The following is a 27138-nucleotide window of genomic DNA, read 5'->3' as shown; positions in this document are numbered from 1 at the left end:
GTAGAGCAGGTTTGGTGGTGCTGAATTCTCTTAGCTTTTGCTTGTCTGTAAAGCTTTTGATTTCTCTGTCGAATCTGAATGAGATCCTTCGTGGGTAGAGTAATCTTGGTCGTAGGTTCTTCTCTTTCACCACTTTAAATATATCATGCCACTCCCTTCTGGTTGGTAGTCTCTGCTGAGAATTCAGCTGTTAACCTTATGGGAGTTCCCTTGCATGTTATTTGTCGTTTTTCCCTTGTTGCTTTTAATAAGTTGTCTTCAATTTTTGTCAGTTTGATTACTATGTATCTTGGTGTGTTTCTCCTGGGGTTTATCCTGCCTGGGACTCTCTGTGCTTCCTGGACTTGGATGGCTATTTCCTTTCCCATGTTAGGGAAGTTTTCGACTATAATCTCTTCAAATATTTTCTCAGGTCCTTTCTCTCTCTCTTCTCCTTCTGGGACCCCTATAAGGCGAATGTTGTTGCGTTTAATGTTGTCCCAGAGGTCTCTTAGGCTTAGTTTGTTTTTTAATTCTTCTCGGTCTTTGTTAAACATTTCTTGCATCTTCTTGATCTTTGCCTCCATTTTTTTTCCGAGGTCCTGGATCACCTTCACTATCATTGTTCTGAATTCTTTTTCTGGAAGGTTGCCTATCTCTACTTCATTTATTTGTTTTTCTGGGGTTTTACCTCGTTCCTTCATCTTGTACCTAGTCCTCTGCCTTTTCATTTTGGCTCTGTGAATGTGGTTTTTGTTCCACAGGCTGCAGGATTGTAGTTCTTCTTGTTTCTGCTGTCTGCCCTCTGGTGGATGAGGCTATCCCAGAGGCTTGTGCAAGCTTCCTGATGGGAGGGACTGGTGGTGGGTAGAGCTGGGTGCTGCTCTGGTGGGCAGAGCTCAGTCTGCTAGTGTTGGAGGGTCTCCTTCAGAGGCGGGGGGCAGCTGTGGCTCACCACAAGGACAGGGACACTGGCAGGAGAAGTTCTGGGAAGTACTCCTTGGTGTGAGCCCTCCCGGAGTCCGCCATTAGCCCCACCCTTACTTTTTTTTTATTTTTATTTTTTTGTGGTACGCGGGCCTCTCACCATTGTGGCCTCTCCTGTTGTGGAGCACAGGCTCAGTGGCCATGGCTCAGAGGCCCAGCCGCTCTGCGGCATGTGGGATCCTCCTGGACCAGGGCACGAACCCGTGTCCCCTGCATCGGCAGGTGGACCCTCAACCACTGCGCCACCAGGGAAGCCCTACCCTTATTTTTTAAATTTTTATTTAAAAAATATTTTTGGTCGTGCCACACAGCATGTGGGATCTTAGTTCCCTGACCCGGGATTGAACCCGCACCCCCTGCAGTGGAAGCACGAGTCTTAACCACTGGACCACCAGGGAAGTCCCGAGGATCAAATTTTAGACTTGCACTTGATGGCCTTGGTCAGTCTGAGCCCAGGGTGCACCAAGCAGCAGACAGATGCCAGGTCTCACACCAGGCAGTCTGTGCAGATTACCTGCCCCACTCCCAAACACCCAGATCCCAGGGAATAGAGGCACACCTGAAATTCCATTAAATAAGCAGCCTTTAAGTCCCTAAATTGATACAATCTTGCTACAACATTTTACTGTATCTCTGAGTCTTTCTAAAGTTAGTATCTATCCATTCATTCTAGCTTAAGGAAAAATTCAGATAGGCACACAAAGATTTAAGTACAAAAAGCTAATTTCAGTGTTTCTTATACTAAGGAAAAACTGAAAACAACTGAAACATTCAACACCAGGAGAATATGACGTAAATTAAAGTGCCATTGCCATAATAACAGTGCCACCTTACACAGAATTTTTAATGGGAAAACGCTTATGATACTGTTCAGTAGGGAAAGAAAGTTTATGACTCTACTTTTTTTAATGTACAGAAAAAAATGAAGACAAATATCAGAAAGTCTTTTCCTTTGAATCTGGGAGGTGACATTATAGGTGACAATTTCCCTTATCTTTTTTACTCTTCTGAGTTTTAAATTTTCTTTAATAAATACATATTATTTTTTTAACAGTAAAGGACCATCCAGCATAGTCAATTTCTTCTTTCCACATAATGCAAAAAAGTGAAAGAACCTACCAAGGCACATATTAATCCAGAACCTTTGCACTGTATGAAAAATTCAGACATTTCGTATTGCAAGAGACTTTTTCCAGGAAGGTGCAGCAAAACTGATTCGGTACTTAACCAACCAAAGTAGCTCAGTGTAAAACAAAAGACACAGTAAGGATTAACTGCTGCATATTAACTACTTGAAAAAGCACATTTAGGAACACATTATTAAATCTTGATTGATTTTCTAATAGAGAAAAAAACCCACTTTATTTCCTTAAAGAACCACCAGTTACACTGCAAAAATGTAGGATTCTTTGTGAGAAGCCCTAAGATTTCAGAAGTCTAGGTTTCGAGTATTTTTATTCTGTGTTGTACTGTTCACACAGTAACTTCAGACTCAGAAACATTTACTGCAGAAATTCTTCCAAAGCATCCCTAACAGATGGCCACCTAGGGGCTCCCTGAAAAGCTAAGGTGACAAGGAGCTTTAAGCTCTACAAAGGCAAGCATCATTCCCCGTGAAGAGCTGTTTGTGCCTCCCCCGAGTGAAATCTTTCTCCACACCCCAGCTCTGGCATCTGGGGTCCCAAGCTAGAATGTGATCCTGAGTCACACACTTGCGTGCTGCTATGATGGCCCCAAAGTATCGTCAGATGGAGTATTTCCCACACTCTCAAAATCAAAACCAACTCACGCTCCATGAGCCTGTCACTCTTTTTCCCGAGTAAACTGGAACTAAATGCAGCCACTAGACGTACGCTGCCCAGTGTGGACCCCAGCGGACCCCTCCCCGCTCTTCCTCGGATGTCCTGACCACAAGGCAAACTTGGGCTGCGCTGGCTTTGATGCCGGACTGCAGGCTCACAGTCAGCTCGAGGCCCCTCGAGGTCCTAGGTCGACTCCCAATCCTGTACCAGGAGATTTAATCACTGAACCTAGGTAGCAAACTTTGCATTTATCTCTACTCAATTTCATGTTATGGGTGTTAGTTAGTTAGCCCAGCATTCAAATTTGTTAGGACTTCAATTCGTAGTTCTCATAGGCGTCTTTAGTAAAAAATAACCTAACTCCATGAACCGACTTTTCATCGTTGTCGTCTCAGTGGCAGGTCACTTGCACAGCGGGTTGGCAAGCCGACTCTGTCCCCCTTTAAGTCATTACAAAGTGTTGACAGGACAGAGTAGCCAGTGGTCCTGTGACCCCACTGGGCCACTGGCACACAGCATGTCCTGGCGCATGGCCAGATGTGGCAGGGTGAGCTGCAATGGGCCAGAACAATGTGTAAGACCAGCATTCAGAACTCCAGAAGCTCATTATGGTGGCCCTGACAGCAAGGGACAAGAAAAAGAACCTGAATTCACAAAAGCACAGCAACAGATACCACGAGGAGCCTAAGTAAGGAGGTCAGCAGCAGGGGGTTCAACAAACAGGAATAGGGATGTCCCACCAGGCAGACGGGAATGAGAAGGCAGAAAGCTGGGAACAGACAGAATCTGCAGGCAAGCTGTCAGTGGCTGCAGGACCTTGAGCAGAAACGGGCTTTCAGAACAGGCCACTAAGACATGGCTCCAAACCAGAGAAACGAAATAGACCCAGGACCCAGAATCAGCTACAGACCCAGATCCGTTTCCGAGACCAAGCCACGCCTGCTTTTAAAGCAAGAGAAAAGGTCTCAGTAGGACCAGCAAAAAGGATGACTAATAAGAAACTAAATGCCGAGCTTCTTAAGCTCTGAATTAGGGCTCCTGAAACTTCCGCTAAATATAACCACATCTGGAACTAGAGCTGCTTTGAGCAAAGCAGGGTCTGGGGGCCTCACCTTTCAACTCTCGCCAGTGATCCAACACTTCTTTCCTCAGGGTTTTCTCAGGTTGGTTCTCCTGAAATCCACTGTGCTGGTCCTTATAGCTGTGCGGCCCGTGACAAAGACACACTCTCTCCCCCCGGGGATCCTATCATTTGTGCATCGCCAGAGAGTTCTTCCTTCTCCAGTGAAATACAAAATACTATTGTTTTCACGGCTTCCTTTCCTTCTGCAAGATGAAACTGCTTACAAGGTTTTGACTTCTGGCTTTCTCTGAAAATCTTATATTCTCCTTTTTTAATTTCAAGATACTTAGTTTTTTAAACAGGTCACAACACTAAGCTTCTGGTCCACTCTGCCTGCCATTGCACAAGTTACAAACATTTGCTCAGCAGTCGAGGGGCACTCTTTAGTAGCATGTTTGAGAAGTGAATAAAAATCCATATAGAACAACTATTGCAGTAGTTTCCATAGGAACACAGGTAAGTGTGACCCCATCTCCTGGGCTTCCACATTGCCGCATCTGTGCCAAGCCTACTCACACAGAAATCTCAAACCTCGCAGAAACTAAGTTAAATGGTCCCCCCAGGGCTTCCCTGGTGGCGCAGTGGTTGGGGGCCCGCCTGCCGATGCAGGGGACACGGGTTCGTGCCCCCCCGTGAGCCCTGGCCGCTGAGCCTGCGCGTCCGGAGCCTGCGCTCTGCAACGGGAGAGGCCGCAACGGTGAGAGGCCCGCGGACCGCAAAAAAAAAAAAAAAAAAAAAAGTCCCCCCAAACCCTTAATCCAAGCTAGACTCACAGTTAACAGCTACGAGAATGGTGTCTACACATCAATACAAGTCGCAGCACAGGCTGCTGGGTGACCTTCCTTCTACTCTCCCAAGCACAGGACACAGGCACAGTGCCCCCATCCTGCTCCTCTAATTTGGGTAGGAAGTTGTGGTTCTGGATTTGCTGCATCAGTTGCCACGTGGGCCCTCACATCACATAGTAGATGGTCAGCCCCTGGAATCCACTGAAAGTGGAAGCAGCAGCGACGGTCTGAGCACCCATGTCTTCAAAGAGCATCCACCCCCCATATGCATCTCGGGCAAGTAACAGTGCTCGACAATGCGATCGAGGTCGCCATAGGCTGGTCTCCAGATGCTGGATGGATAATACTTCCCATCTGGTTTGGGGCTCTTCTGCAGAAGGGGCTTCAAGTGTGCACGGTCACAAATGATGCAGCTGAAAGATCCATATACTCCACCGTTCACGTAACACATAAAGGTCTGTGCACTCGGCTCATCTTCATCATCAGAGCCTGTCTGCTCCTCTAACGTGAGGGTTTTTTGCAATGATATTAACTGTGAGCTTGAAAGCTGATGCAACATAGTATCTGCCTGGCTCAGCTATGATTCTCACTCTGGAGTCTAATGGAAAATACTTGTCCAAGGTTGGGGTGATCTCTTCAAATTTAAGCTTTACATCCTCAGAGCCAGGAAAGCCACCACCAATATCAAACAGATACATGTTGAAACCAACCTCAGCTCCCAGAAATCTTATGATTTTTGAAAAGACAAATGAAGATAATCCAAATTGCTTACCAAGATTATCCACAGCATAATTAAAAAAACAACTGAATTTGATATGCTTGTTGCAGACTATGTCAGGATTGGGAGTTCTTCCTTTTTCATATTCATTTAAAAAATCACTGGAATAAAAGAAAAAGACTTCATTTCTAAGTGTGAGACACTCTATGGAAAAATAAATCAGCTAAATTACTTGCTTAATGTAGAGTTTCTCCCTGTCTTACCAAAACTATAATTTTCTGCAGAACAGAAGAGCTTCAGTATAGAGCCATTTTCAATATTTTCATCAAATATCTGTTTAAAGACAGCTGCACTTTCCATCTGAACCTACACTCACCAGGCACCAGGCCCCATGGCACCGTTTCCCAAAATAAGACCCAAAGGACCCCCTCCATCAGAATCACCTGAAGCGCCTGCTCAAGTGCAGGTTCCAGGGCCCCATCCCAGACCCAGGTCCAGGTATCTGTTTAACCAGCACCCCAGCTGATTCTTCAGCCTGACATCTACTGCCCAGTGGATCTGTCCTCAGGGACCAGTCACAGCCAGCCTTCCGTGGGAGACCTCAGCCTTAGCTCCCTTATACTAATTTAGCAGAGACATTAAAGAGACTTCTGGCAGGTGGCACAGTAACAGGAACAAGGGCTAGGGGTGCTCTGGGATGCAGGCCTGGCCTCTACACAGGCTCCCTGAGGGCGGCTGAGGCCTCCCACGCATAATCTTCAGCACCACTGCCAAAACAAAAAGCGCGGGCTGCACGCCATTGGCCCGGCTGACTACAGCAGTCCTGCCCTTGGGAAGCCTTCTGCATCGGGAACGGCACCCACCTGAACACATCATTCCAATACTCCTTCACGTAGGACACTTGATGGAAAGGGATGTCTAGGATTTGGCAAACTCTGTAAGCATCTTCGCAGTCTTTGTCAGCCATGCAGACTCCATGCTCATCCAGCGAGTCCCAGTTCTTCATAAACACCCCTGTCACCTGGTAACCTGGGGGAGGGGCGAAGGACAAATCAAAGAGAGTATATGAAATCAACCTTGGGTGGAAAAAGCAGTGACTCCTGAGCTCTCCTGGGCCTCTGTGCACGGGTGCCTGGCAGACCCCCCCTTTGCCACGTGGCCTTCTGTGCTCTGACCACATCTTAGTGCAAACTGTTCCTGACTCTCCGGCTGATGCTCCCACCCGGACCCTCCCCCTGCACTTCGTAAAGGTCTCCATCATCACAATACGCTGTGGGGCTGTACTGACTGCCTGCGTCCCCAAGGTATGAACAAGACGGCATTTTTTCACCTTCGCGCTCCCAGGCACAATGCCAAGCACATAGAGAGGCGTAGCCAATGTGTGACTGAATGAAAGAAGAGCAGAAATTCAAAACAATTTTTCAAAACAAATAAAAACCACCATTCAGTTATCAGAAAAGTAAACTCATTTCAAAAGTTATTTCCAATTACCATCTGAGAATTAGATTCTAAGTCATCAGACATAAAGACATTTAAAATTTTGGCTACTTTATTTCAAGGGCTGTACTATCTGTGTATATATATATATATATATGTATTTTTTTTTTTTTTTTTTGCGGTACACGGGCCTCTCACGGCTGTGGCCTCTCCCGTTGCAGAGCACAGGCTCCGGACGCGCAGGCTCAGCAGCCATGGCTCACGGGCCCAGCCGCTCCGCGGCACGTGGGATCTTCCCGGACCGGGGCACGAACCCGTGTCCCCTGCATCGTTCTCAAACACTGCGCCACCAGGGAAGCCCTATCTGTATATTTTGAGACCGTTTTCTCCCTTTTCTGTCGCTTACAAAGTACCCAACCAAATATTGGAAAGACCAACTTTAGGACTACATAGGTGTCTACCACATATGAGAAATCTGTTTTTTGGGTAGGCTCAATGTAATGAAAGACAGGGCATTTGACCGTAAAAGGTTTAATACAGTACTCCAAAGAACAGAGATTCAGTGACACAGCTTTGCCAAATACTAGAAGGTCACATTAGAAGACCGCCCCCGCATCCCAGCAGGTAATAGGCCCTCCCTCCTCTGCTTCCCAAACCACGTGACTCTGCTTCTCTTATAGTGCACACCACACTAGGGGCCAGTAGTTCCCATCCATGCTCCCTGTAGCTCACTAAAACATGGAGCTGTGTTTCGTACACCCACGTGTCCCCAGCGCCCAGCAGAGAACAAGAGCTTAACCAGAACAAACACACAACTCCACAAGCAGAGCTTTAAAAATCCCCTCTTCTATAGCCTGACCTGCCTGCTCATCTTTCTCCTGGAGATGTGACCCACTTACATGGGCACAGGCTCTGGCACTCCAGGATGGGACCACAGCACCTTGCCAGTCCTTAACTTTCCAGGAGGCACGTGACAGAACACGCACGTCCAACAAGACTGGGAAAAACCCCGATGCCGAGTGGAGAGGACCAGGCTTTTTCTTTGCTACGTCCATCAGCTTCTCCCACGGAGGAGCAAAACCCAAGGAAGCTGGAATACGAAGCTGTACGGTCTGGATTCTGGGAAGGAGAGCTTACCTTCCTGAAGTAGTAAAATAACATATCTAGTCTCGCCAGGGCCACCTGCCACATCTCCCCAAACATGTCACAGCCTTGTCAGAGAACCCCTCAAGGGCTCTGCACTGCTATCCAACACAGTTGAAAGCCCCTAATAGAACATATTGCATAACCAGGGCTCAACCTACCTCTCCACCCGCCTCTCCTTCTGATAGGGACAGAGTAAAGGGACAGAGTAGGTAATTAGTTAGTCCCACTAGGGGACTGTAAGTAAAGAAGAAAGTATGGGAGACCCCTGTAAGTTAATGATCACTCAAGAAAGCAGGTTTGCTTAACCATAAAACCAAGCAGGCTTGCTTAGTAACAAAACCATGCAGCAGAAGCATGAGACATGCCCCAAAACAATAAAACAATGCTGGCATGAGACCCACATCCTGCCCAGTGAGCTCAGTAAGTTAATGATTCCTAGGACACACTCCTCTGTGTGTACTAAATACAAAAATATAAGGAAAGGGTGACATTATACTGAAACCCGAGATGACTGACCATTTTTAGCATACGTTACCGCCTTTTTGCTCATTCTCCTTGCGCCAGGACGCTCCTGGCTTGACCACGTAGGGACAAGAAAACTCCCCCACCCAATGTGCAGGAGCTGATGATGGAAGACTGACGTCTACTCAAGAATGAGGAAGAAGGTGGTCTTTTCCCCCTCCCCACTTTTCCTCTGATTTTAAAACTGTAACCCACTAAGTTCTCAGGGCACAGCACCCTCTTGCCCGCCTGCTTGTAAGCCTCACAAGCGTCCTGTTCTAATACATCCCTTCTTATCTATCACTTTGCCTCTCGCTGAATTCTTTCCGCGCTGAGACATAAGGAACCGGGGCTCCTGGGAACGGCCCCCGCCCCCAAACGCCACCTCACGGCCTCACTTACACCCCTCTCTGGCCAGAGCCGGCTCCCGCTGCTGACTGCCAGAAGTGCTCTCCTCCTCCCCGATCTTTGCTTAGCGAAATCCTACTCCTCCTTCAAGTCTTGCAACCATGGATCTGTGGAGTCTAGGTCTCCCATCTTCCAGGCTGGCACCTCCTCAACTAATAAACCTTCCCCTGCTCCAAACTCGAACCTTCGGCCTGTTTAGCCTCACTCCGCGTTGGACACATGAACCTGGGTTCGACAAGTCTCAGCTCAAACACTACCACCTCTGTGATTCTTGGATTCCCCCTTTCTCGCAATGATATATGCCTACAGTTTGCCTATACTGCTATTTAACTCTTTTTATTGCACCTTTCACAACAGCTACAGTTACTAATAATATGAACTAATAACCACTACTGTTTTCTGAGTGCCTAATATGTGCTGGGCACTGGGGTTAAGTCTCTGCATGAATTATGTTATCTAATACTTCCAGTAACCCTGTGAGGCAGGTGTTCCCTCCACTTCACAGACAGGGAGCGCCTAAATCACTCGTCCCAGGTCAGGAACCTTGCACTCACTCTGCATTGCAAGTGCCTAAGCACGAAAGGCGGCTCACAGCAGAGGGTCCACAAGTGTCACTAGGGGTACGAGGCCTCACAACGAGAGAGGGCCACACAGAAGGAGAAGTCAGACGGGCAGTTCACCTCAGCTCCCGACCCGGGGCACCTGTTAGTCGCCTGAAGAAACGCAAGCGCTTTTGAGCAAAAATCTGTCATCCACCGAACCAAGACCACAGACGCGATTTAATAAGCAGACCGCCCGTCGGTACTTGTCGCACACGTTGCCTGACGGCCATGTCGTGTGTCGTAAGGACAAGGACCTCCACGGAGGCTGCTGTGCCCGCAGAGGTCAGCGCTCCCCAGGCTAAGTGCGGACGCCGCCGCCATCGCCCTGGACGCAGGACCTCGGAGCCAGGGAGAAACGCGGCCCCCGGAAATCGGAGACCCCCCCCTTCACTGCGTCGGTAACGGGGGCCCCGATTGCTCCCCAGCAGTCGGGGCTGCGGTCGAGCGCTCTCCGACCCCCAGGCACAGGGTGAGGGGCCGGGGCGCCGCACGACCGGGCGGGACTCTTCGAGAAGGGGCCGCTCAGGGGCGGTCTGGGCCCTCGGCCGCCTCACCTCTCCGCTTCAGCAGCAGCGCGGCCACGGCGCTGTCCACCCCGCCCGACACGGCGCACACGACGTGCCGCGCCCCCTGCATCGCCCGCGTCCACTTTTCCTCGCCGCCGCCGCCGCCGCCGCCGCCGCCGCCGGAAGTCCCGCCCCTCGGCGGCGCTCTCGCAGAAGAGGCCCGGCCGGAAGCATGTTCTCAGCGTCCTGAGTTCCGCCTGGCCCGCCGCTCCCCGGCTTCAGTTCGCGAGTCCGGCTCTCCGCCCACGCCCCCTGCCCGCCAGGCCGTCAGCTTCCCTCTTGGCACGCGCAGTTGCCCGAGACGCTCGGAGTTTGTTGCGTCTGTGTGTATGTGTGTCGTGTGTGGCTTAGGCGGGCGCCCTGTGAACAGGCTGGTAAACGAAAGAAGGATGTGAGGTCGCCCCGAGGGCGTGATGTCCAGCTGGGTTCTTCTGGAAGCGGGCGCAGGCCTTACCTTAACTAAGCAGGAAGGGAAGACTAGCAGGCGGAGGGCCCGGACCTGTACGAAGGCCCTGGGCCTGGCGACGGGGTGTGGGGCCAGACCAGGCGGGAGCAGGGGCGACACGATCACAGTTACGTTCCTAGGAAGATGTTCGTGGCTGCGCTGCGGATCAGAGCTGAGAGCCTGGTTGGGAGGCCGTGACAGCAGCCGTCTTGTTACGGAATAGGGGGACCTGCTGCTCTCCGCTTACAAAATCAGTACTCACAAATGGTAGACGGGAAAGCTGCTTTTAATCAGAATGCCGGCAGTCTGGGGAGATGGGGGACTCAGCGTCCCCAAGAAACCACCTCCAAAGATTCTGCTCGGCCATGAGTTTTCAAAGGGAAACAGAGAAGTAATCTCAGTTAATCATTGAGAAGGGCGGGGGTGGGGGGAGGTGGGGAGCGGTCAGAGTCGTCACCATCCTGTGATCTTCCTCTGGATGTTATCTTGTTCACACAGTTTGGTCACAAGGTTTATTCAGGAGATTACTGAAAGGGAAGCCGGGGAAGAGATCTGGTCATGTTAATTACTTATTCTTCATTTCTACTTCTTTGATTTACGGAAAGAACTGATAAGCTAGGCAAGGTATTGTGTGATTAAAAAAAGATTTGAGGGCCTTCCCTGATAGCGCAGTGGTTAAGAGTCCAAATTGCCTGCCAGTGCAGGGGACACGGGTTCAAGCCCTGGTCCGGGAAGATCCCACATGCCGCGGAGCAACTAAGCCCGTGCGCCGTAACTACTGAGGCTGCGCTCTAGGGCCTGCGTGCCTAGAGCCCGTGCTCCGCAACCGAAGAAGCCACCGCAATGAGAAGCACGCGCACTGCAACGAAAGAGTGGCCCCCACTCACCGCAACTAGAGAAAGCCCGCGCACAGCAACGAAGATCAACACAGCCAAAAATTAAAAAAAAAAAAAAAAAAAATTGAAAGGTGTGCTTGGGCCAGAGATGAGTAGAGCATCGGGGTGCCTGGTTTAAAAGTTAGTTACAATATAGCTTTGCTAAAGGGACAGGAAAAGGGGCTTCCTGCTGAGGGCAGTTTCCTGTAAAAGAGCCACTTACAGTCTGGGAAGGAAATGGTGGCGACAGAGAGATGCGTATTTGGAGGTAAATCTACAGCCCTTGCTGGTGGAATGGACGTGGGGGATGAGAAAGAGTGCGGAGGACTTGATTGTGTCTCGCGGCATGTTTCCTGAGGATGAAGTGGCCTGCCAGGTCAGCCTCAGTGTGTGAGGTGCATTGGGGCCATCGGACTGGAGATGCAGCTGTTCCTGAAGGAACGATCGAGCCTGAGGGTGAGGGTGGGGATGGGGGCCTGGCACAGGGTGGCAGGGGGGCTGATGTGGGGTGATAGAACCTGGAAATATTTTCTGGGCCTAATAGAAGAGTGTGGGAAGGGAAGAGCGTGTAAGTGAAAGCAAAGGAAGAGGCCCAGATGGGACACCTAGACAGAGCAGAGCTGGCTGGAGGTCCAGTGACTGACGGGGCGAGCAGCCGGGAGAGCAGGGAGCTGGCGGTCGGTGCGCAGTGCCAAGGCCAGGAGTGCCACGGGGCTCAGGGGGCTGTGAGATTTGGTTTGATGCCAGCGGCTACAGCCCACACGTGCAAAACACAGGCACTCTGTAAATCAGTGACTCTTAGCTTTTTCTACTTCCACCCACAGTTCCATTTTACAGGGGGGCCCAGGGTACACACCAACCTCTACACGAGTGTAAGACAGAACGGTTCTCAAAACAGCTCTTATCCTTGAAACGCGCCCTGTACCTATTGTTTTTCTTGTTTTAAAACTGCTGCCGCTGTTCACTCAATTGATTTCAGGGAGGATTTGAACCACGGTTTGAAAAGAGGAAAAGGCACTACAAACGCAGATGGTTTTTCAGTCTGGCCAATAACACGCGCACCAAAGCTTGGCGTTAAAATCACATTAATTTGTTAACAGTTTCTTGAAAAGTTAACAGTGGACATAAATGTCTAAACGTGGATAATTATTAGGCAAGTCATTTTCTTGAGAACAGGAATAGTGTTAAGAGTCTTGAGTGAAATGAGGAAGGCCCCAAGCCCCTATTTATGAGACAAGAAGCAGGAACTGCCAACCGGAGCGGGCAGGATGAGCGCCCCGGTTGGAGGGGAGGACACAGGGCCCCTGTGGGGACACAGAAGAAGGCATCGGGGAAACAGCCAGCAAGGGGCGCGATCCCGTCTTGCATTTCCCGGAAGAGATGAGTAAACCCAGTATCTGGATGCCTGGCCCTGGGTGGATTTAAGGGTGAGCGCTTAGTCGAGGTTGTGGCGTGGCCCAGCTGATGTCACTGGACTTCGGGCTCAGTCTGGGGGGCCCCGCCTCGCCCGGGGGCAGTTTGGTGCAGGGTCGGGGCGGAGCCGTTTCCTGACCAGCAAAGGGCTCTGGGGTCAGGGGTGCTGCCACCCACCCCCACAGCGGCGGAAACCTGGCACATCGGCAACTTCTCTTCTGCTCCTTTTCAGTTAAATGTGCGGTGTTTAGCTACCTGGTGGCTCCAGGTCTTTAATCACTGTGCATAATCCAGGTCCACGATGGACCAGCCATGTAAATGACAGTGACATCCCAAGTGCTGTCTGCCAATAGCAAGGTAAGATGTGTGGATGGCAGAGCTGTGAAACGTGAAGGCGTTTGCACCAGGAAATTGATGAAATGTGGTGAAAATCTCCTGAAGTTGGACCTCTAAACCCAGGAGGGGGGGCCCTCTGGTGGCCATTGACACTGCTGTACGGAAGAGGTGGCCGGCCCCCTCCCCGGGCTCTGGAAGCACCTTGGTCTCCCTTCCAGTGGTGGACTTAGGGGCCGGGAGCCAGAGAGGAAAAGAGCTTTGTCGGACCCGAGCAGCCAGACAGAAACCCAGACAGGAAGGGAAGGGGGTGACACACGGGGTGGCCGGCACCGCTTTATCCCGCGCGTACTCTGTGGGGCCTCCTCCCATCTGTTTGAAGAGACTTCAGGTCAGGTTACGTCTGTCCTGCCTGGGGACACTTGTAGATTGGACAAGGCACCATGGCCCCCAGGAGAGCTTGGCAGTTCCCGAGGAGCTGGGGGAGGGGGGGCACGGGATGAGAAGAGCCAGGGAGCAGGCGGGGCCAAAGGCCCAGCTCGACCCCAGGCTGTGGGTGGGATGGCCGGAGCCCATTTGGTCCCTCTCCCCCACCCACCGTCACGCCCCCAGAAGACAGTGATGCATGAGCTTCGCACCCACCGTGACCCCCGGCAGAAATGCAGCCTGTGTGCACAGCAGAGTCTCCATAAATGTGTGTTGAATGAATTCCAGATTTTGGGTTTTCCCCTGTGAAGTGAGGGGCCGGGTCAGACAGCTGAGGACCCCTGTGGTGGATTCTAGAATTCCACGCTGCCCACCGGCGTGGAGACAAGAGGGAAGGAGTGGACGGCCGTGACTCCTCTGGGCTCCTCTCCAGCTGGCCAGGGAGTGCTCCCGGGGCGAGGGCCCTGTTCCAAGAGTCTAACCGCTAGTTTACCAGGGACGACTCGAGTTATGAACCCTGACTTCCAAGCATTCCCGCCTTTACCTGTGACGCCCTCTCTACAGGTGCGGCGGTGCCACCCACGGTGCGCTCTTTTCTGCTCTTGATACCACGGGAGTCGCCGTTCCAAATGATGATTTGCCTTCACGACATTCACCAGAGAAAGTGCAAGCACAGCCCTCTGGGGACAGAGTTCCCTGGTTTCGTGCCGGGAACACTGGATGGGAGCCCCCAAAGCCGGTCCAATCAGCAGCTTTTCTACTGGGGGCTGTGAAGCCACTGAATTAAGACTGTGAGGAATGATCTATACGGATAGTGGCTTTCAGGCCAGCTAGTTTTTAACAAATGTAAGTTAGAACAGCTCCAGGCAGGGAGTAAGCCTTCCGGTGACCCTGCCCCCCTCCTGCTGCGAGCACCCCTGAGGGGACCGTCCCTTGTACACCTCCTATCACCTTAGTATCAGATAAGCCCCTCCTCTCCCACGCTTCCCTCTCCATCCCGCACCCCGCCTCCCTAGAGCAGCCTCCCCTTAAGGTGTGGTCTCTGGCCCATCTCATCGGAATCACCTGGGTGCCCAGTCAAAGTGCAGATTACCAGGCCTGCCCCGGACCTGAGGACTGGGGCCTGGGGTCTGCATTTAACCAATTTTTCTTCACACTGAATTTTGAAAATCACTTTTGTAGAAAGAAAGTTTGGATAATATATATTGTGCATACTGATTAGTAATAAAAATCGCTATGCATGTTTGAAAATCCGGGTAATTCTTAAACGTCAAGACAGGCTTTAATACATTTCATTTATTTTACAATTTAACTTAATCTAGACTGTTTAACTTTTCATACAAACTTAATTTTAAAAATAGTCACTTGCTATTTTACATACAAAAGGTTCAAAACAAATTCCTCACCTGGAGCGACTGTGGCTCTGCTCCCAGCGTGTGAGCGGGGCCGTGAGGACGGAGGCCATCGGCCGGTAGTGACCTCAGGTGGCCAAACACCCCCCAACCCCACGGCCCCGCTCCAGGCACGGCAGCTTTACTTAGGGTTCTGTTTTGTGTTTCAAGTTTTCCAATACAATTCCTCCTAAAATTTATTTCTGAGGGTGGAAAACCACTTTAGGACTGACTGTTCTTGTAACTTTGAGTGAAATGCAAAGGATTTCATTCCGTTCAGAACTTGAGAAGTGGTGACTCCACGTTTTCCTTGTCAGCCTCGGGGCTCAGCAGGATCAGAGGGGAAGCCAAGTCTATGAGCTGCAGGAGAGAAGCCACAGAGGTGAACGGAGCGTCCACGCCACCCCTTCCCGGCCCGCAGACCCCGAAGGACTGGTCCCCTGCAGACCAGGCTGCCTGCGGCCAGCTCCCTGCGGCTCGGCACCCAACTGCTCGGTGAGCCTGGCTCGGGCCCAGTGGAAAGGCACCTTGGCCATTGTGTGTACGCAGCTGGAGGGAGAAGACGCCAAGTTCCTCAGACGTTTCTGCTCGCGCGGCGCACGTTAAGCACCCGGGGGCCCCGGCCCTGGGAGGGCTCCCGGGCGGCTTCCTGCCCGCGACTTGGCGAACTGTGCGCTCACACCGCTAACGGCGAGGCGAGCCGAGCCACGTCGCCCTCAGGAGCCCCAGTGGCCACTCTCCGGGGTCACCGGGACGTGCCTGGGGGAAGAGCAGACCCAACTGAGACCACCCAAGGCCAAAGCCAGCGGGGCCCCTGCCGCACCTCACCTGTCCCACCTCGTGGCGCGGGTTGGCCACAGCCCTCCTGTTGGCGTCTGGGGTGTTTGTCAGGAGGTCAACCAGGGGCCCACTTCCAGACCCCAAAGCCACGCTCGCCTCCGGAGTCTTGCAGAAGTCGATGAGCGGGAGGTCGCCCAGGGCTGTGGCTGCAGCCCGCAGGGTGATGCTAAGTCGATCCAGTTTGACATCCACGAGAAGAGCCTAGGCAAGAAACAAGATTGAAAGGCGATCCCAGCATCTTTCTTCAACCATCTTGGGAAAACGAGTGGGCTTTGCTTAGGTCCCACGCGACTGACAGTTTGGAAACCCAAGGAAGGAGGGCTGGGGTGGGCCCTGGTGGGGAGAGGGGCTGCGGCGGCGCCCACCGACGGCTCCTCCTCACCCGCGGCCCTCCAGCCCGTCCACCCCCTCCTGCCCTGCTTCCCGTCTCCCACCCTTTGAAACCTGGCCGTCTCCACGGTCGGAAACAGGGGAGACGCAGCTTTCGCCTCCTCCAGAGGTGGGAGATCCTGACCCCCTCCCTTCGGTGCAGCTGGCACCAGAGGAGCCGGGGTCACAGATGACACTCCGTGGTCACCCGGGGGGAGCCCAGGACAACACACGTCAACGCGGTCTGCTTCTCTCACCTCACTGGGTGTTGTAGCTTCAGGTGGCTGTGCTTCGTCCAGTGCTCCTTCTGTGGTGATACTTTTTGAAAAAATGAAATCACTCTTTTCTGGAGAAAAGTTAAGTGCCTGCGGCACAGCAGACGCAGGAGGAAAGCTCCCATCCGGGGACCAGTCTGAGGGCCCGGCGGCAGGCCTGCTGTCACCCTCTCTCACTGATGCAGTTCTGCGGGAGGGAAAAGGGGCACCTCATCAGGACACTTCTGGGCGACGCTCGTTTGTCTGGCTGTGGCTCGGGAAGGCCGTTTTTGGAGAAGCGTCGTCCAGTGGAGAGCGGCCCGGCTCTGGCTCCGGCTCCTGCAGGAGGACTGCACGGTCTCCGAGGCCCCTCTCAGCACCAGCTACCAGTCTGGACCCCACATGCCTATTTTATGCCCTTTTCCGCAAGGTATTAAAGAGGAGGAACAAGCGAGGACCACATGCGGGCGTCCCGCCTCCGTCCACGCGCTGTGGCCACGTCCACCCTCCCGCCCGGGATGCCACCTCCTTGGAAGGCCTGGGCCCGCGGACAGGTCTGAATGCCCTGGTTACACACTCTGCGGCGGGGCCATCCCCATCCACCTGTCACCCTGCAGATATGCTGCCCTGGTGTCTGTGTTTCCTGTTAGACGGTGCAGGGAGACCTGGCCGGGCCGCCACTTCCTGCTGCATCTCCAGGCCCAGGACGGAGTCTGCCACCTGGCGGGCCTCAGACACCCGATGACTCGGAACCGAATTACAGGAGGAAAGCAGCAGTTTCCGTAAATTAATACAGCGTCTTGTCTTTTTAATATTTTAAAGGCTTCATAATAATTTGAACGAATTTCTCCCTCTGCTGACGCCTGCAAACCGACAGCGCAGGTGAACAGAGCACCGTGACTGGCCACACACGGGCCTGTGCCTTACTGTCTGGCGTCCCTTCTCCCCCACGTAACACACAGCCCAGCACTTTCTTTTTCTAGTCTTCTCTGTCCTCACAGAACTAAACAGACATGTACATGCCCGACACCCGCTGCTGGCAGATCTGCGCACTAGTGCCCCCAGCCTTTCCCAACGAACGCTCTGCCACGAGGAGAGCATCAAGGCCTGATGCCGCACTGTGCCCGTTCCGTCTCCTGCACAGATGAGGCAGGACCAGGGCCAGCGAGTGGGAGACAGGGCAGAGGAGGGTGGGCAGCGTCTTTTCCCAGGAAGCCTGAGTGTGGCCACCCTGACTGAAACCCTCGAGGGCAAGGTTGGGGGCTCTCCCTGGAACCCGGCCACAGGACGGCTCCTGAGTGTGCAGCTCTGCCCCAGGGCTCCTCCCTGTGGAGACTCTGGTCTCCCCCAAGGGTGTAACGAGGTCCAGGCATCCTCCTCGCTTGCTCAGGCCTCCGGCCTGGACCCGGGATGTGGTGTCAGGAGAGAAACACAACCAAGGAGCAGGTGGCCTGCCTTCCCTGCAGAGACCCACCAATGGGAGGGCGTGCAGTGCGGCCAGGCTCCCCCACGGCTGCCAAGAAGCGGTGATGAACCGCAGTCTGGCTGCTTCCTGACCGTGATTTCCCAGCACATAATTGCTTGAGGTTTTATGAATTTGAAACAAACTTAGTGCAGCCTTTAACTCTTACCTCACCGCAGATTTTTTCTGGGGCTCGGAAGAAAGTCGCCGAGCAGACACACGCAGGGGAGAAGCCAGAGCCCTGGGCACAGTTTTAGGGGTCGCCAGGGGCAGGCTGGAGAGTCGACGGCTGGCAGGCGTGGGCAGGGCTGACCTGCGCCCCGTGCTCACAGGGGTCCTCACGCTGCTTACGAGGCTCTGCGATGCTGAGGACCATCTAGCAGGAGTGCTGTGAGCAACCCTAGAAACACGAAAGTCTTAAGTAGAACAAAAAAATCTAACAATTCAGCCATGCGCTAACGCGGTAGAAAGTCCGTGGCTTCGATGCAGAAGATTCAAGCCAGCGAAGCCCATTAGAGCCCTGTCCTCTGAGCAGGGGGTGCTGCCACCAACCCCCCGGGAGCCCTGGCACGGGCTTCGGTTCCTCAGTGGGCCCATTTGAGGTGCTGATCCAGTGCGGCTGCACAGCATGGGTGGTACCATGAAACACTCTTCATGGGAGCTCACAGGGATCTCAAAGTCACCTCTTGCTGGCCTAAGTATTTCCACAAGGAAGTCCAGACCCAGGGCGGGCCCGGCTGGGCACGCGAGCGGACAAGCACTCTCCCTGTGTGCACCTGCCCCTGGGTCTAAGGCCCCTGAATCAGGCGTGAACACAGGTGAGTGACCCAGGGCACCGGATGCCTGTTTCCCACGCATCTCTCCTTCCCACCTTGGCGATACCTGTGGCTTCACCTGCCGGTGCATCCTGCCTCACTGTCAGTTTGTTTTGTTGTTGATAAAGGAGAGAGGCCGAATAAAGTAAACCGTTCTCTCATTAAATAAAATAAAGTCAAGGACCTCCCACCAACGTGGAGCCCACGGGAAGCCAGAGGACACATTTATCATCCATCAAGGACAGTCTGCATGCTCAAGAAGAGTCTAAACGCAAACTTTGACATCTACTGAAAGACACGGTCGCTGCAGGAGCGTGGGCAGGAGAGGTGCTGTAAGCAAGCTGCTGCGCTCTGCAGACTTCTGGAATCTGCCCCCCGTCCTCCACTGCTGAGCACCGGCAGCTCCACCACGAACTCCAGTGAAAATAAAGACAGATATAAACAGACGTAAGCTTCAAAGCAACCCCGGCAGGTAGGAACCGTTTCCCTATTGTACAGGCCAGAAGACCGAGGCACAGGGAGGTGAATCGAGGCCGAGTAGCCATCAGGTCTGGGTCTTGCTCTGACCTGCTGTGTGTGGCGGGAAGGCGGCTCAGCATGGCTGATGCTGTAAGGGAAGCGTCTGGCCCAAGCCCAGGAAGTGCCTCCCAAGGTCCCATACAAGGAAATGAAGGCCCAGAGCCGCGCAGAGCGGCGGGCGGCCCAGGCTGGGCTGGGGCAGACCCAGGATCAGGGCCCTGCTCTGGTGCTTGCCCTGCCCAGCCCAGCCCAGCCCAGCCAGGTCCGAAGCAGTGCTCCCACCCTGGCCACATGCCGGTGCCAGGAGCCCAGCCTTGGGAACAGTGCTCCTGTGGGTCAGAGTGACCTCACTTTTGCCCCACCCCCAGCAGATGGGCCCAGGACTGAGCGGCACTGGGCCAGCGTCCCTCCACTGTGACAGCACTCAGAGCTGGGCCGGGGCCCGGTCACCAGAGGGCCAGACGTGTGGGGGGCAGCCCACCCACCTCAGCAGTGGCAGTAAAGGTGGCAGCAGGAAAGCAGTCAGGGGACGGGCTGCCCTCCGTGTGAATGACTCCCAGGCACGCACACGTGCACGCGCGTGTGTTTTCTTACTGTTTGCAGCTCTACTGTGCTGTGCTTGGTTCCATCCCCACGCGACAGATGGGGAAACGAGGTCAGAACGCTCGGTAACCTGCACGAGATCTAGACCACACAGCGGCAGCACTGGGGCTCAAACCGGAGTCTGAGTGGCTGAGCCAGGCCAGTGGTCTTCAAACGGGGTGCACACGAGTCACCTGTGAGACCCTGCAGGCCCAGGCCTCCACCCCAGACCCACCGGTCGGAACCTCTGCGGGGGGCTGGGCGGTCTGGCTGGAGGACTGCAGGTTCGGGGCTGAGGACCGGCACCCCCAGCCCCGGAGGCGAGTCTGGCCGCCGTCACCATGAGGGACACAAGGGCGGCTCCAAGAGACCAGGCTCAGGCCAGGCGTGTGGAGCCAGGCTGTGGGTTCAGAAGTTAGCAGGGGCTTCAGTTTGTTCTCGTGCGAAAAGAGTGGCGTGGACATATATACACTACCAAACGTAAAATAGATAGCTAGTGGGAAGCAGCCGCATGGCACAGGGAGATCAGCTCGGTCCTCTGTGACCACCTAGAGGGGTGGGATAGGGAGGGAGGGAGGGAGACGCGAGAGGGAGGAGATTTGGGGATATATGTATACATAGAGCTGATTCACTTTGTTCTACAGCAGAAATTAACATGACATTGTAAAGCAATTATACTCCAATAAAGAAGTTAAAAAAAAAAAGAGAGAGAGAGAGGAAGCAGACCGACTCAGTACCTCCCCACCGACGTGCAGGACTGCGGCCTCTGCGCCCGACAGGACTTTGGTGTCGCACCGTCCAGGGGTTCACCTGAGACGAGAAGGGAAGTGACGGTCAGTCAGATGTGGGTCAGGTGACTCATCCGCCTTCACCAAACAGGCGGTCCTCCTCTAAGTGTCCCACGTTCCCAAGTTGCAGCGAAGACGGCACGTAAAGTAGACGAAGGCCAGACAAGCCAGAGGGAAAACCTTCCGGCCCTGGCGTGTGGGAAGGGACATGTCCTCCCTCCCCGGGGACCCACAGGGCAGGGCTGTGGTGCCCAACCAGCGGGTGCAGAAGAGGAAGAGTCCTGGTCCCTCCACGGCCCTCAGCCTGGCTAATCCCCAGACGGGGACGGAGTGGCCCGAGGGACGAGGCGGCACTCAGCACATGACCCCGTCAGGCTCCCCCCGGGCCCCGCCTGCAGAAGTGGCGCCAACACGGGGGGTTCCAGGCGGGCCCCACAGAGCCCGCCACCGCCTCGGCTCTCGGGAACCAGGAGGGCACGAGGTCATCTTAAAAGACGTGACGTTATTTATGTGCCGTCTGGAGAATGATGAGCATTTCTGTGTGTGTGATCTCATCTGGTCACAAGGCAACGACCCGCGGGCTCAGAGGACTGAGCCCCGGGCCGCCATCCACGGGGACCAAGTCCCAGACTCACCCGGGGGCCCCCAAAACCGCAGGCGCCAGGCCCCCTGGCAGCACCCTGCTGTGCTTTGGAAGCCACGGGCAGAGGCCGACCCCAGCCCCAAAGCGGAAGGCGGCCCGGGTCTCCGAGGAGGCAGGACAGGCCCAGGCCCTGCTCCTGCGGGTACCTCGCCCCCGGCCCCCCATCTCAAAACAACCCGCACCTGCCCCCTCGCCCCGTCCTCCCTCTCTGCCCCCGATCCATGTCTCTGTGCCTCCTCACGGCAGATCTTCTCAAAAGAGCTGCCCGTACATGCTTATCCTCATCTTCCACCTCCTGTTCTTTTCAAAAGTTGATCAGATCAAAGCGATCCACACACCAAAAAAAAAAAAAATGAAGAGATTCAAAATGGCAGGCTCCAGCCACACCTACCCTATTTCCACCTTGCTTGTTTCCTGAGGTGTTTACCTTCTACCTCTAAATTACATATCCTGCTACGTCCTCGTTTTTCAGAACCTTGAGGTGTCGCGGTATGAGCCCAGCTCGCTCACAGCCCCACGGCCCCGATCCACGCGGCGCCTGCCCTCCAGGGTCTCCGTTTTGACAGCTGAGTCTAACGGAGTACACAGCCCGTCTTCTCGCGGTGCCCACCCACCCCCTACCTCGAGTTCGTAAGAACTGCCTCCAGGGACTTCCCCGGTGGCCCAGCGGGTCAGACTCTGCGCTCCCAATGTAGGGGACCCGGGTTCGATCCCTGGTTGGGGAACTAGATCCTGCACGCAGGGCACAACTAAGAAGTCCACACGGCACACCGAAGATCCCGCATGCCACAACTAAGACCCGGCGCAGCCAAAATAAAAAAATGTGTTTTAGAAAAGGAACAAAAAACCAAAAAGAACCGCCTCCATCTTTTGCTGGTTTCTTATTTGGGGGCCTGTGACGAAATGTCCTGCAACCTCTGTCTTTGGGAGTGTTTCCACGTGGCTACCTCTTGGGCTCCGAGCCCACACGGTTCCTGGAGGTCTCTCTCCCAGACCGGGCTGGGCCCCTCACTCTCACCACCTCCTGTGTTGGGTTCCCCCTTTTCGGGCCCCATAACTTCTTCTTTCCCGTTTCCTCCCTCATCTTAGTGGAAGACTCTTCAGGAGCTTCCAGAGAGTGCACAGGAGGGCAACTGTTTTTGTGGAATTTTAGACTATTAAAGTACCCTTATTATACCCCAGTCAACCGAGCCTTAGTCCAGGGCCCGAGTCCGAAGGGCCTGGAAATTACTCCCTCCCGGAGCTGCAGGTGCTGTTCCCTCCAAGTAGCTTCTGATCCACAGAGGCACCTGCCGGTCACGCCGGGTCTCCGTCCCTCGTGTGGCGCCTGGAAGCAGTCGTGGTAAATGACGCTCCGTCCCAGGAGTGTTTTCAGGAAGTTGTGCGTTAAAGGCCCCGCCGCAGGCTCCGTTCACACCGTCCCCGCGTCTCTCTGCGCTGACAGCTAGCGTCACACGGCAGCCAGAGCGAGCGGCCCCCGCACGGGCAGAGCCGCGCGTGCTCAACGGCAGGGTCGCGGCCGCAGCCTTGCAGCGCAGGCTTCGTGGGAACCACTCGGCCCAGGACGAACGACGAAAGGCGTGCCTGCTACGGACCTGAAGTTGCGAAGCAACAAGAACAGCCTCGCAAAGCGAGCGTGCAGATGTCAGAAGGGCTGAGCGGCCGAGGGCCCAGCCCGGGCAGCGGAGGGTAGGAGTCCTGTGGCTCCACGCGGCTGACAGCCGGGGGGTGGGGACCAGTCGGCAGCCAGGCAGCGGCAGCGCCTCGGCCAGAGGTGCGTCGGGCTCCGGGCGTTTGGGAAGAGGAAGCAAATGCTGCTGAACACAGTCCACGGGGCCTGTGCCAGGGGCTGCCCCGAAGACCCTGTCTGTTAGGGCGTCCGTGTCTGCAAACACACCAGGCTCTCCGCGGCAGAAAGCTAAACTTCACCTGCAGCTGAGGCTGCTCCTCTGAGGTCCAAGCTCACACCCGGCCCTCGGAGCCCGCGGGCGCCGCGGAGCCCACAGGTCCACACTGGACGGCTAGTCTCCACCCCGAGCTGCTCTCCCTCCGGCCCTCCATCACCACGGTGCTCCTGCCAAAGCCTCGGGGTCACCCTGAGTCCCCAAGGCCACATTCGCTCCTGGTCTCCCAGAGCGTCCCCAGGTCAGAGCCCTTCTCACCTTTGCTGCCACCACCTCCGCGATCTCTCGTCTGGACCCCAGCCAGGCGTGAGCATGGTCCTCGTGCTCCCACTCTGGCCACAGGGCCTGTCTCTCCCGCTGCTGAGGGATCTGTCGAAGGTCATGTTCCTCCCTGCTCAGACCCTCGCAGGCGGCCCCTCTTGCACGGGTATGCCGACGGCCACCTCCACGCGGGGCCCACGCAAGCTGGCCTCTGACTGCCTCTCCGTCTCCGTCTCTTCTTACCCTTCTCCTCGCTCACTAACGGGGCTGAGGTTGCTGGTTTTGATCAGTATCTACTCCCCTCTTCTTAGAAAGACATTTTAGCTGAGTGTAGGAAAGACCCCATACCTTAGCATCGCCCGCAGGTAAGCGTGGTCACGTGACTAAGTCCTGAACAATGACTTCCACAGAGAGAAGTGGCATGTGCAACTTCCAGTAAGTATCCTTGGAAGGTAGGGCTTTGTTCTTCACCTATTTCATCTTTCCTGCTGGTAGGTGTGAGGGCTGGAGGTGGTGCAGCCATACTAGATCATGAGGAAGAGAAGCTAATCATGGCAAAACAAGATGGAAGAGGCCCGGATCCCTAACACAAGGAGAGCCATAGCAGCTCTGGAAAATCTACGTAGACGTTCATGTGAGAGGGAACTAAACATCTATCTTGATGAAAACCAATGCTGTTTTGGGCTTGTAGCAGAATCTAATCCTAACTTAACTATATGTCCCTACCACTCCAGCCTTCGTTCTGTTTTCAGAACTTGTCCAGCATCTTTCTGCCTCAGGATCTTTGCACTTGCCGTTTCCTGCCTGGACCGTTCTCCCTCTGGCTTTTCTAATGGCTGCCTTCTCCTCATGGTTCAGATCTCAGCTCAATGTCACCTCCTGAGGGAACCTGCGCTGACCATCGAAGCTTAAAGAACCCCTCTATCTAAATTCTTCCCCATCCTCTTTCATTCACTTATGATCTGAAAGTATACTTATTTGATATTTCTTATCTTTTACTCTTAATATGTATGTTCCACGAGTAGGATAGCTGCCTTACCATTACATCCCTCATACCTAAGAGTGTCCAGCACTGGACAACACTCCAAAGAACGGCTCATCCTTACATACGCAGTAACTCAAGTGAGGTTCTCAGGTGTTAAAGGCCACCTGTACTGGCCAGTGAAGCTGACAACTTCAAAATATTCAAGCCACTAGAAGGCATGGGCTTGAGAGAGGAGGCCAGAGCTGTGCTCCCCCTTCATCAGCTCCATGCAACTCCCTGCATTATACACATTTATCAGATTCATTCACCTCGACCACATGCCCCGCCTACTACTTGCCGGACACCATGCAGGGCTTTCTGCCTGGTAGCGCTGCCAGGATGCCGGGACAGGTGGGGAGAGCCCAAGGAGGCTGGAACTGGAGGGGCAGAGTACTAGAGAGGAGGGAGCTACAGAGAGAGAGGGAGCTCTAGAAGCCGGAGAGGGAGCCCGAGTCCTCGCCGCGTAGCAAGCAGCAGTGCAAGTGGGGCAGGGCTGCAGGACAGACAAGAACCACCACTCGGAACACTGCCTCCATCACACAGGGCTGGGAAACACGCCAAGTGGCCGGAGTGGGCACCTCGTGGACGCAGCGCACTCAGGAGAGGCTCAGGAAGGCCGCATGTTAGCGGCAGGGCTAAACCATCCCAAGAGTAAAGGCCAAGACCTGCCCCATCAAAGCTCTAAAAGAAGCCCTGAAAGGATCAAGTTCTCCTGAAATTTAACCGCCTGCCAAAGCAAAATTCAACTTCTTAAAGAAAGACAGCAAGTCCAGACATACAAAAATATGAAACTTACGATGTCTAGCAGACGATAAAAAATTATTGGAATGAACTAGGAGACTGGGATTGACATATATACACTATGGATACGACGTATAAGATAGACAACTAATGAGAACCTACTGTAGAGCACAGGGAACTCTACTCACTGTTCTGAGGTGACGTAAATGAGAAGGAAATCCAAAAAAGAGGGAATATATGTATACGTATAGCTGATTCACTTTGCTGTACAGTAGAAACTAATACAATATTATAAAGCAACTATACTCCAATTAAAAAAAAATTTTTTAAGGTGTATCTATAAACATTAAAAAAAATTATTAAGCATGTGAAGAAGCAGGAAAATGTGACCATAACCAGGAAAAAATTAGTCGATAGAAACAGACCCAAAATGATGGGGAAGATGGAATTAGAAGAAACAGACTTTAGAACCACCATTATAAATATGTTCAAGAACTCAAAGGGAAACATAAACACCATGAGGACAAAAACGGGTAAAAACTATAATGTCGGAGATGAAAATGTAACTGGACGGGCTTGAGAGCAGATTAGACACACTGCAGAAAGGGCTGTGTACACATGGGGACGAGATGGTAGAAACTATCAGAACTGAACCACAAGACAAGAGGCTGGGGTGGTGCGGGGAAAACAAAGCTTCGGTGACCTAAACGACAACATACAGAGGCCTACAACACAGGTAACTAGAGTCCCAGGAAATGAGGGGAAGCAAGAAAAAATACCTGAAGGAATAACGGACACATTTTTTCCAGATTTGATTAAAAATATCAACCCACAGATCAAAGTAGCTCAAGAACCGCCCAGCAGGCTAAACACAAAGAAAGCCATATGAAAATACCTAACAATCGACACGCTGAAAATAACAAGAGAAAATCTTAAGAGCAGCCATGCGACGATGATATGTTACATAGAGGGGAGGAATATAATATAAGGTAAGAAATTCACTGAATTATCCAACACAAAGAAAATTAGAAGACATAGACAAAGCGCTTTAAGTGAAATGAAAGCAAAGAAACCACCATCACCAAAACCAACAATTTTTTAAGTTTTAAATATAATTCGTTCAATACTTTAAAAACACATTAAAAAAATACATAAAAATAAAAAAATAAAAACACATTAAAGTTCATCTCTTACTTACCGGTAGAACACTTAGGAATTTTAAATCGATTGGCAGGGGTGGGCACAACCTTTGCCTTGGAATTCAGACAGGAATCGCGCCTTCTTGTACTCCCCGTCTTATTCGTCTGAGAAGACTGTGACAAACTGAGATGAGAGTTCAGCCCCGGGCCTCCCTGTCCCGGACTCCGGGGTTGCATGAGAGCTGCTCTGGTGGGCGCCCTGGGCTGCTCCGCTGTCGACTCAGCAACTCCGGGCCTCTGGCTCTGCCTGCAGGACACGCCTGCAGGGCCCGGCTGCAGACACAGCCGCGGCAGGACAAGTCCCGTTCTGCCCGACTGGCCGGTGTTTGACTGGGAACTGTCCGCAGGAATGCTTGGACGTTCCCTTGGCTTAGCTGGAAGAGGAGACACAAAATCTGGTTATCACTCAAGCCGACGTTACTTTTAAATTACGAAGTTATTTCTCTCTCTCTGACATACACACACACACACACACACACACACACACACACACACGATACGCTAATCTACTTTAAAATATTTTCAAATGAGGAAAATTACTTATTTCTATCATGGTGATTTCCATGTTAAAAAAAATATGACATATGAACAATATTCTGTACGTCCATCAGGCAACAGCCTCAAACACGGGACAACCCAGATTGCTTGTGGCTTAGCTGAATGTAGGCTCAGGCGCCAATTCTGGACACAATTACCAAGATGCATATAAGGATATATAAGTTCAAGCTCTCCTATCTTCACTGATTATGTCGACAGCAGAAAACTACCCTAGCTGAACAGGTGAAAACGGACGGTCT

The 27138-nt window shown here is 53.1% G+C and overlaps 2 protein-coding genes across 2 annotated transcripts in view; both read right to left on the bottom strand.

The window, feature by feature from the left end:
- Nucleotides 1-4639: 4639 nt before the first annotated feature.
- TRMU (tRNA mitochondrial 2-thiouridylase) lies at nt 4640-11833 on the bottom strand. Its single transcript, XM_055085343.1, is given in 6 exon segments — nt 4640-4738; nt 4741-4938; nt 4941-5190; nt 5192-5558; nt 6261-6426; nt 10046-11833. Coding segments are annotated over 6 exon segments (1113 nt in total). The 5' UTR covers nt 10128-11833; the 3' UTR covers nt 4640-4688.
- Nucleotides 11834-14117: 2284 nt separating this feature from the next.
- GTSE1 (G2 and S-phase expressed 1) overlaps nt 14118-27138 on the bottom strand; it is a 31838-nt gene continuing 18817 nt past the window's right edge. The window contains exons 12-17 of the mRNA XM_055085706.1: nt 26341-26715; nt 20519-20591; nt 18035-18265; nt 16407-16611; nt 15769-15981; nt 14118-15300 (exon numbers count right to left, since the gene is read on the bottom strand). Coding sequence (XP_054941681.1) covers nt 15217-15300; nt 15769-15981; nt 16407-16611; nt 18035-18265; nt 20519-20591; nt 26341-26715 — 1181 coding nt within the window. The 3' untranslated portion in view covers nt 14118-15216. The remainder of the gene's footprint in view (nt 15301-15768; nt 15982-16406; nt 16612-18034; nt 18266-20518; nt 20592-26340; nt 26716-27138) is intronic.

Source organism: Physeter macrocephalus, chromosome 6 (genome assembly GCF_002837175.3).
Source record: "Physeter macrocephalus isolate SW-GA chromosome 6, ASM283717v5, whole genome shotgun sequence".
NCBI lineage: Eukaryota > Metazoa > Chordata > Mammalia > Artiodactyla > Physeteridae > Physeter > Physeter macrocephalus.
This window is presented reverse-complemented; position numbering and strand designations above follow the sequence as displayed.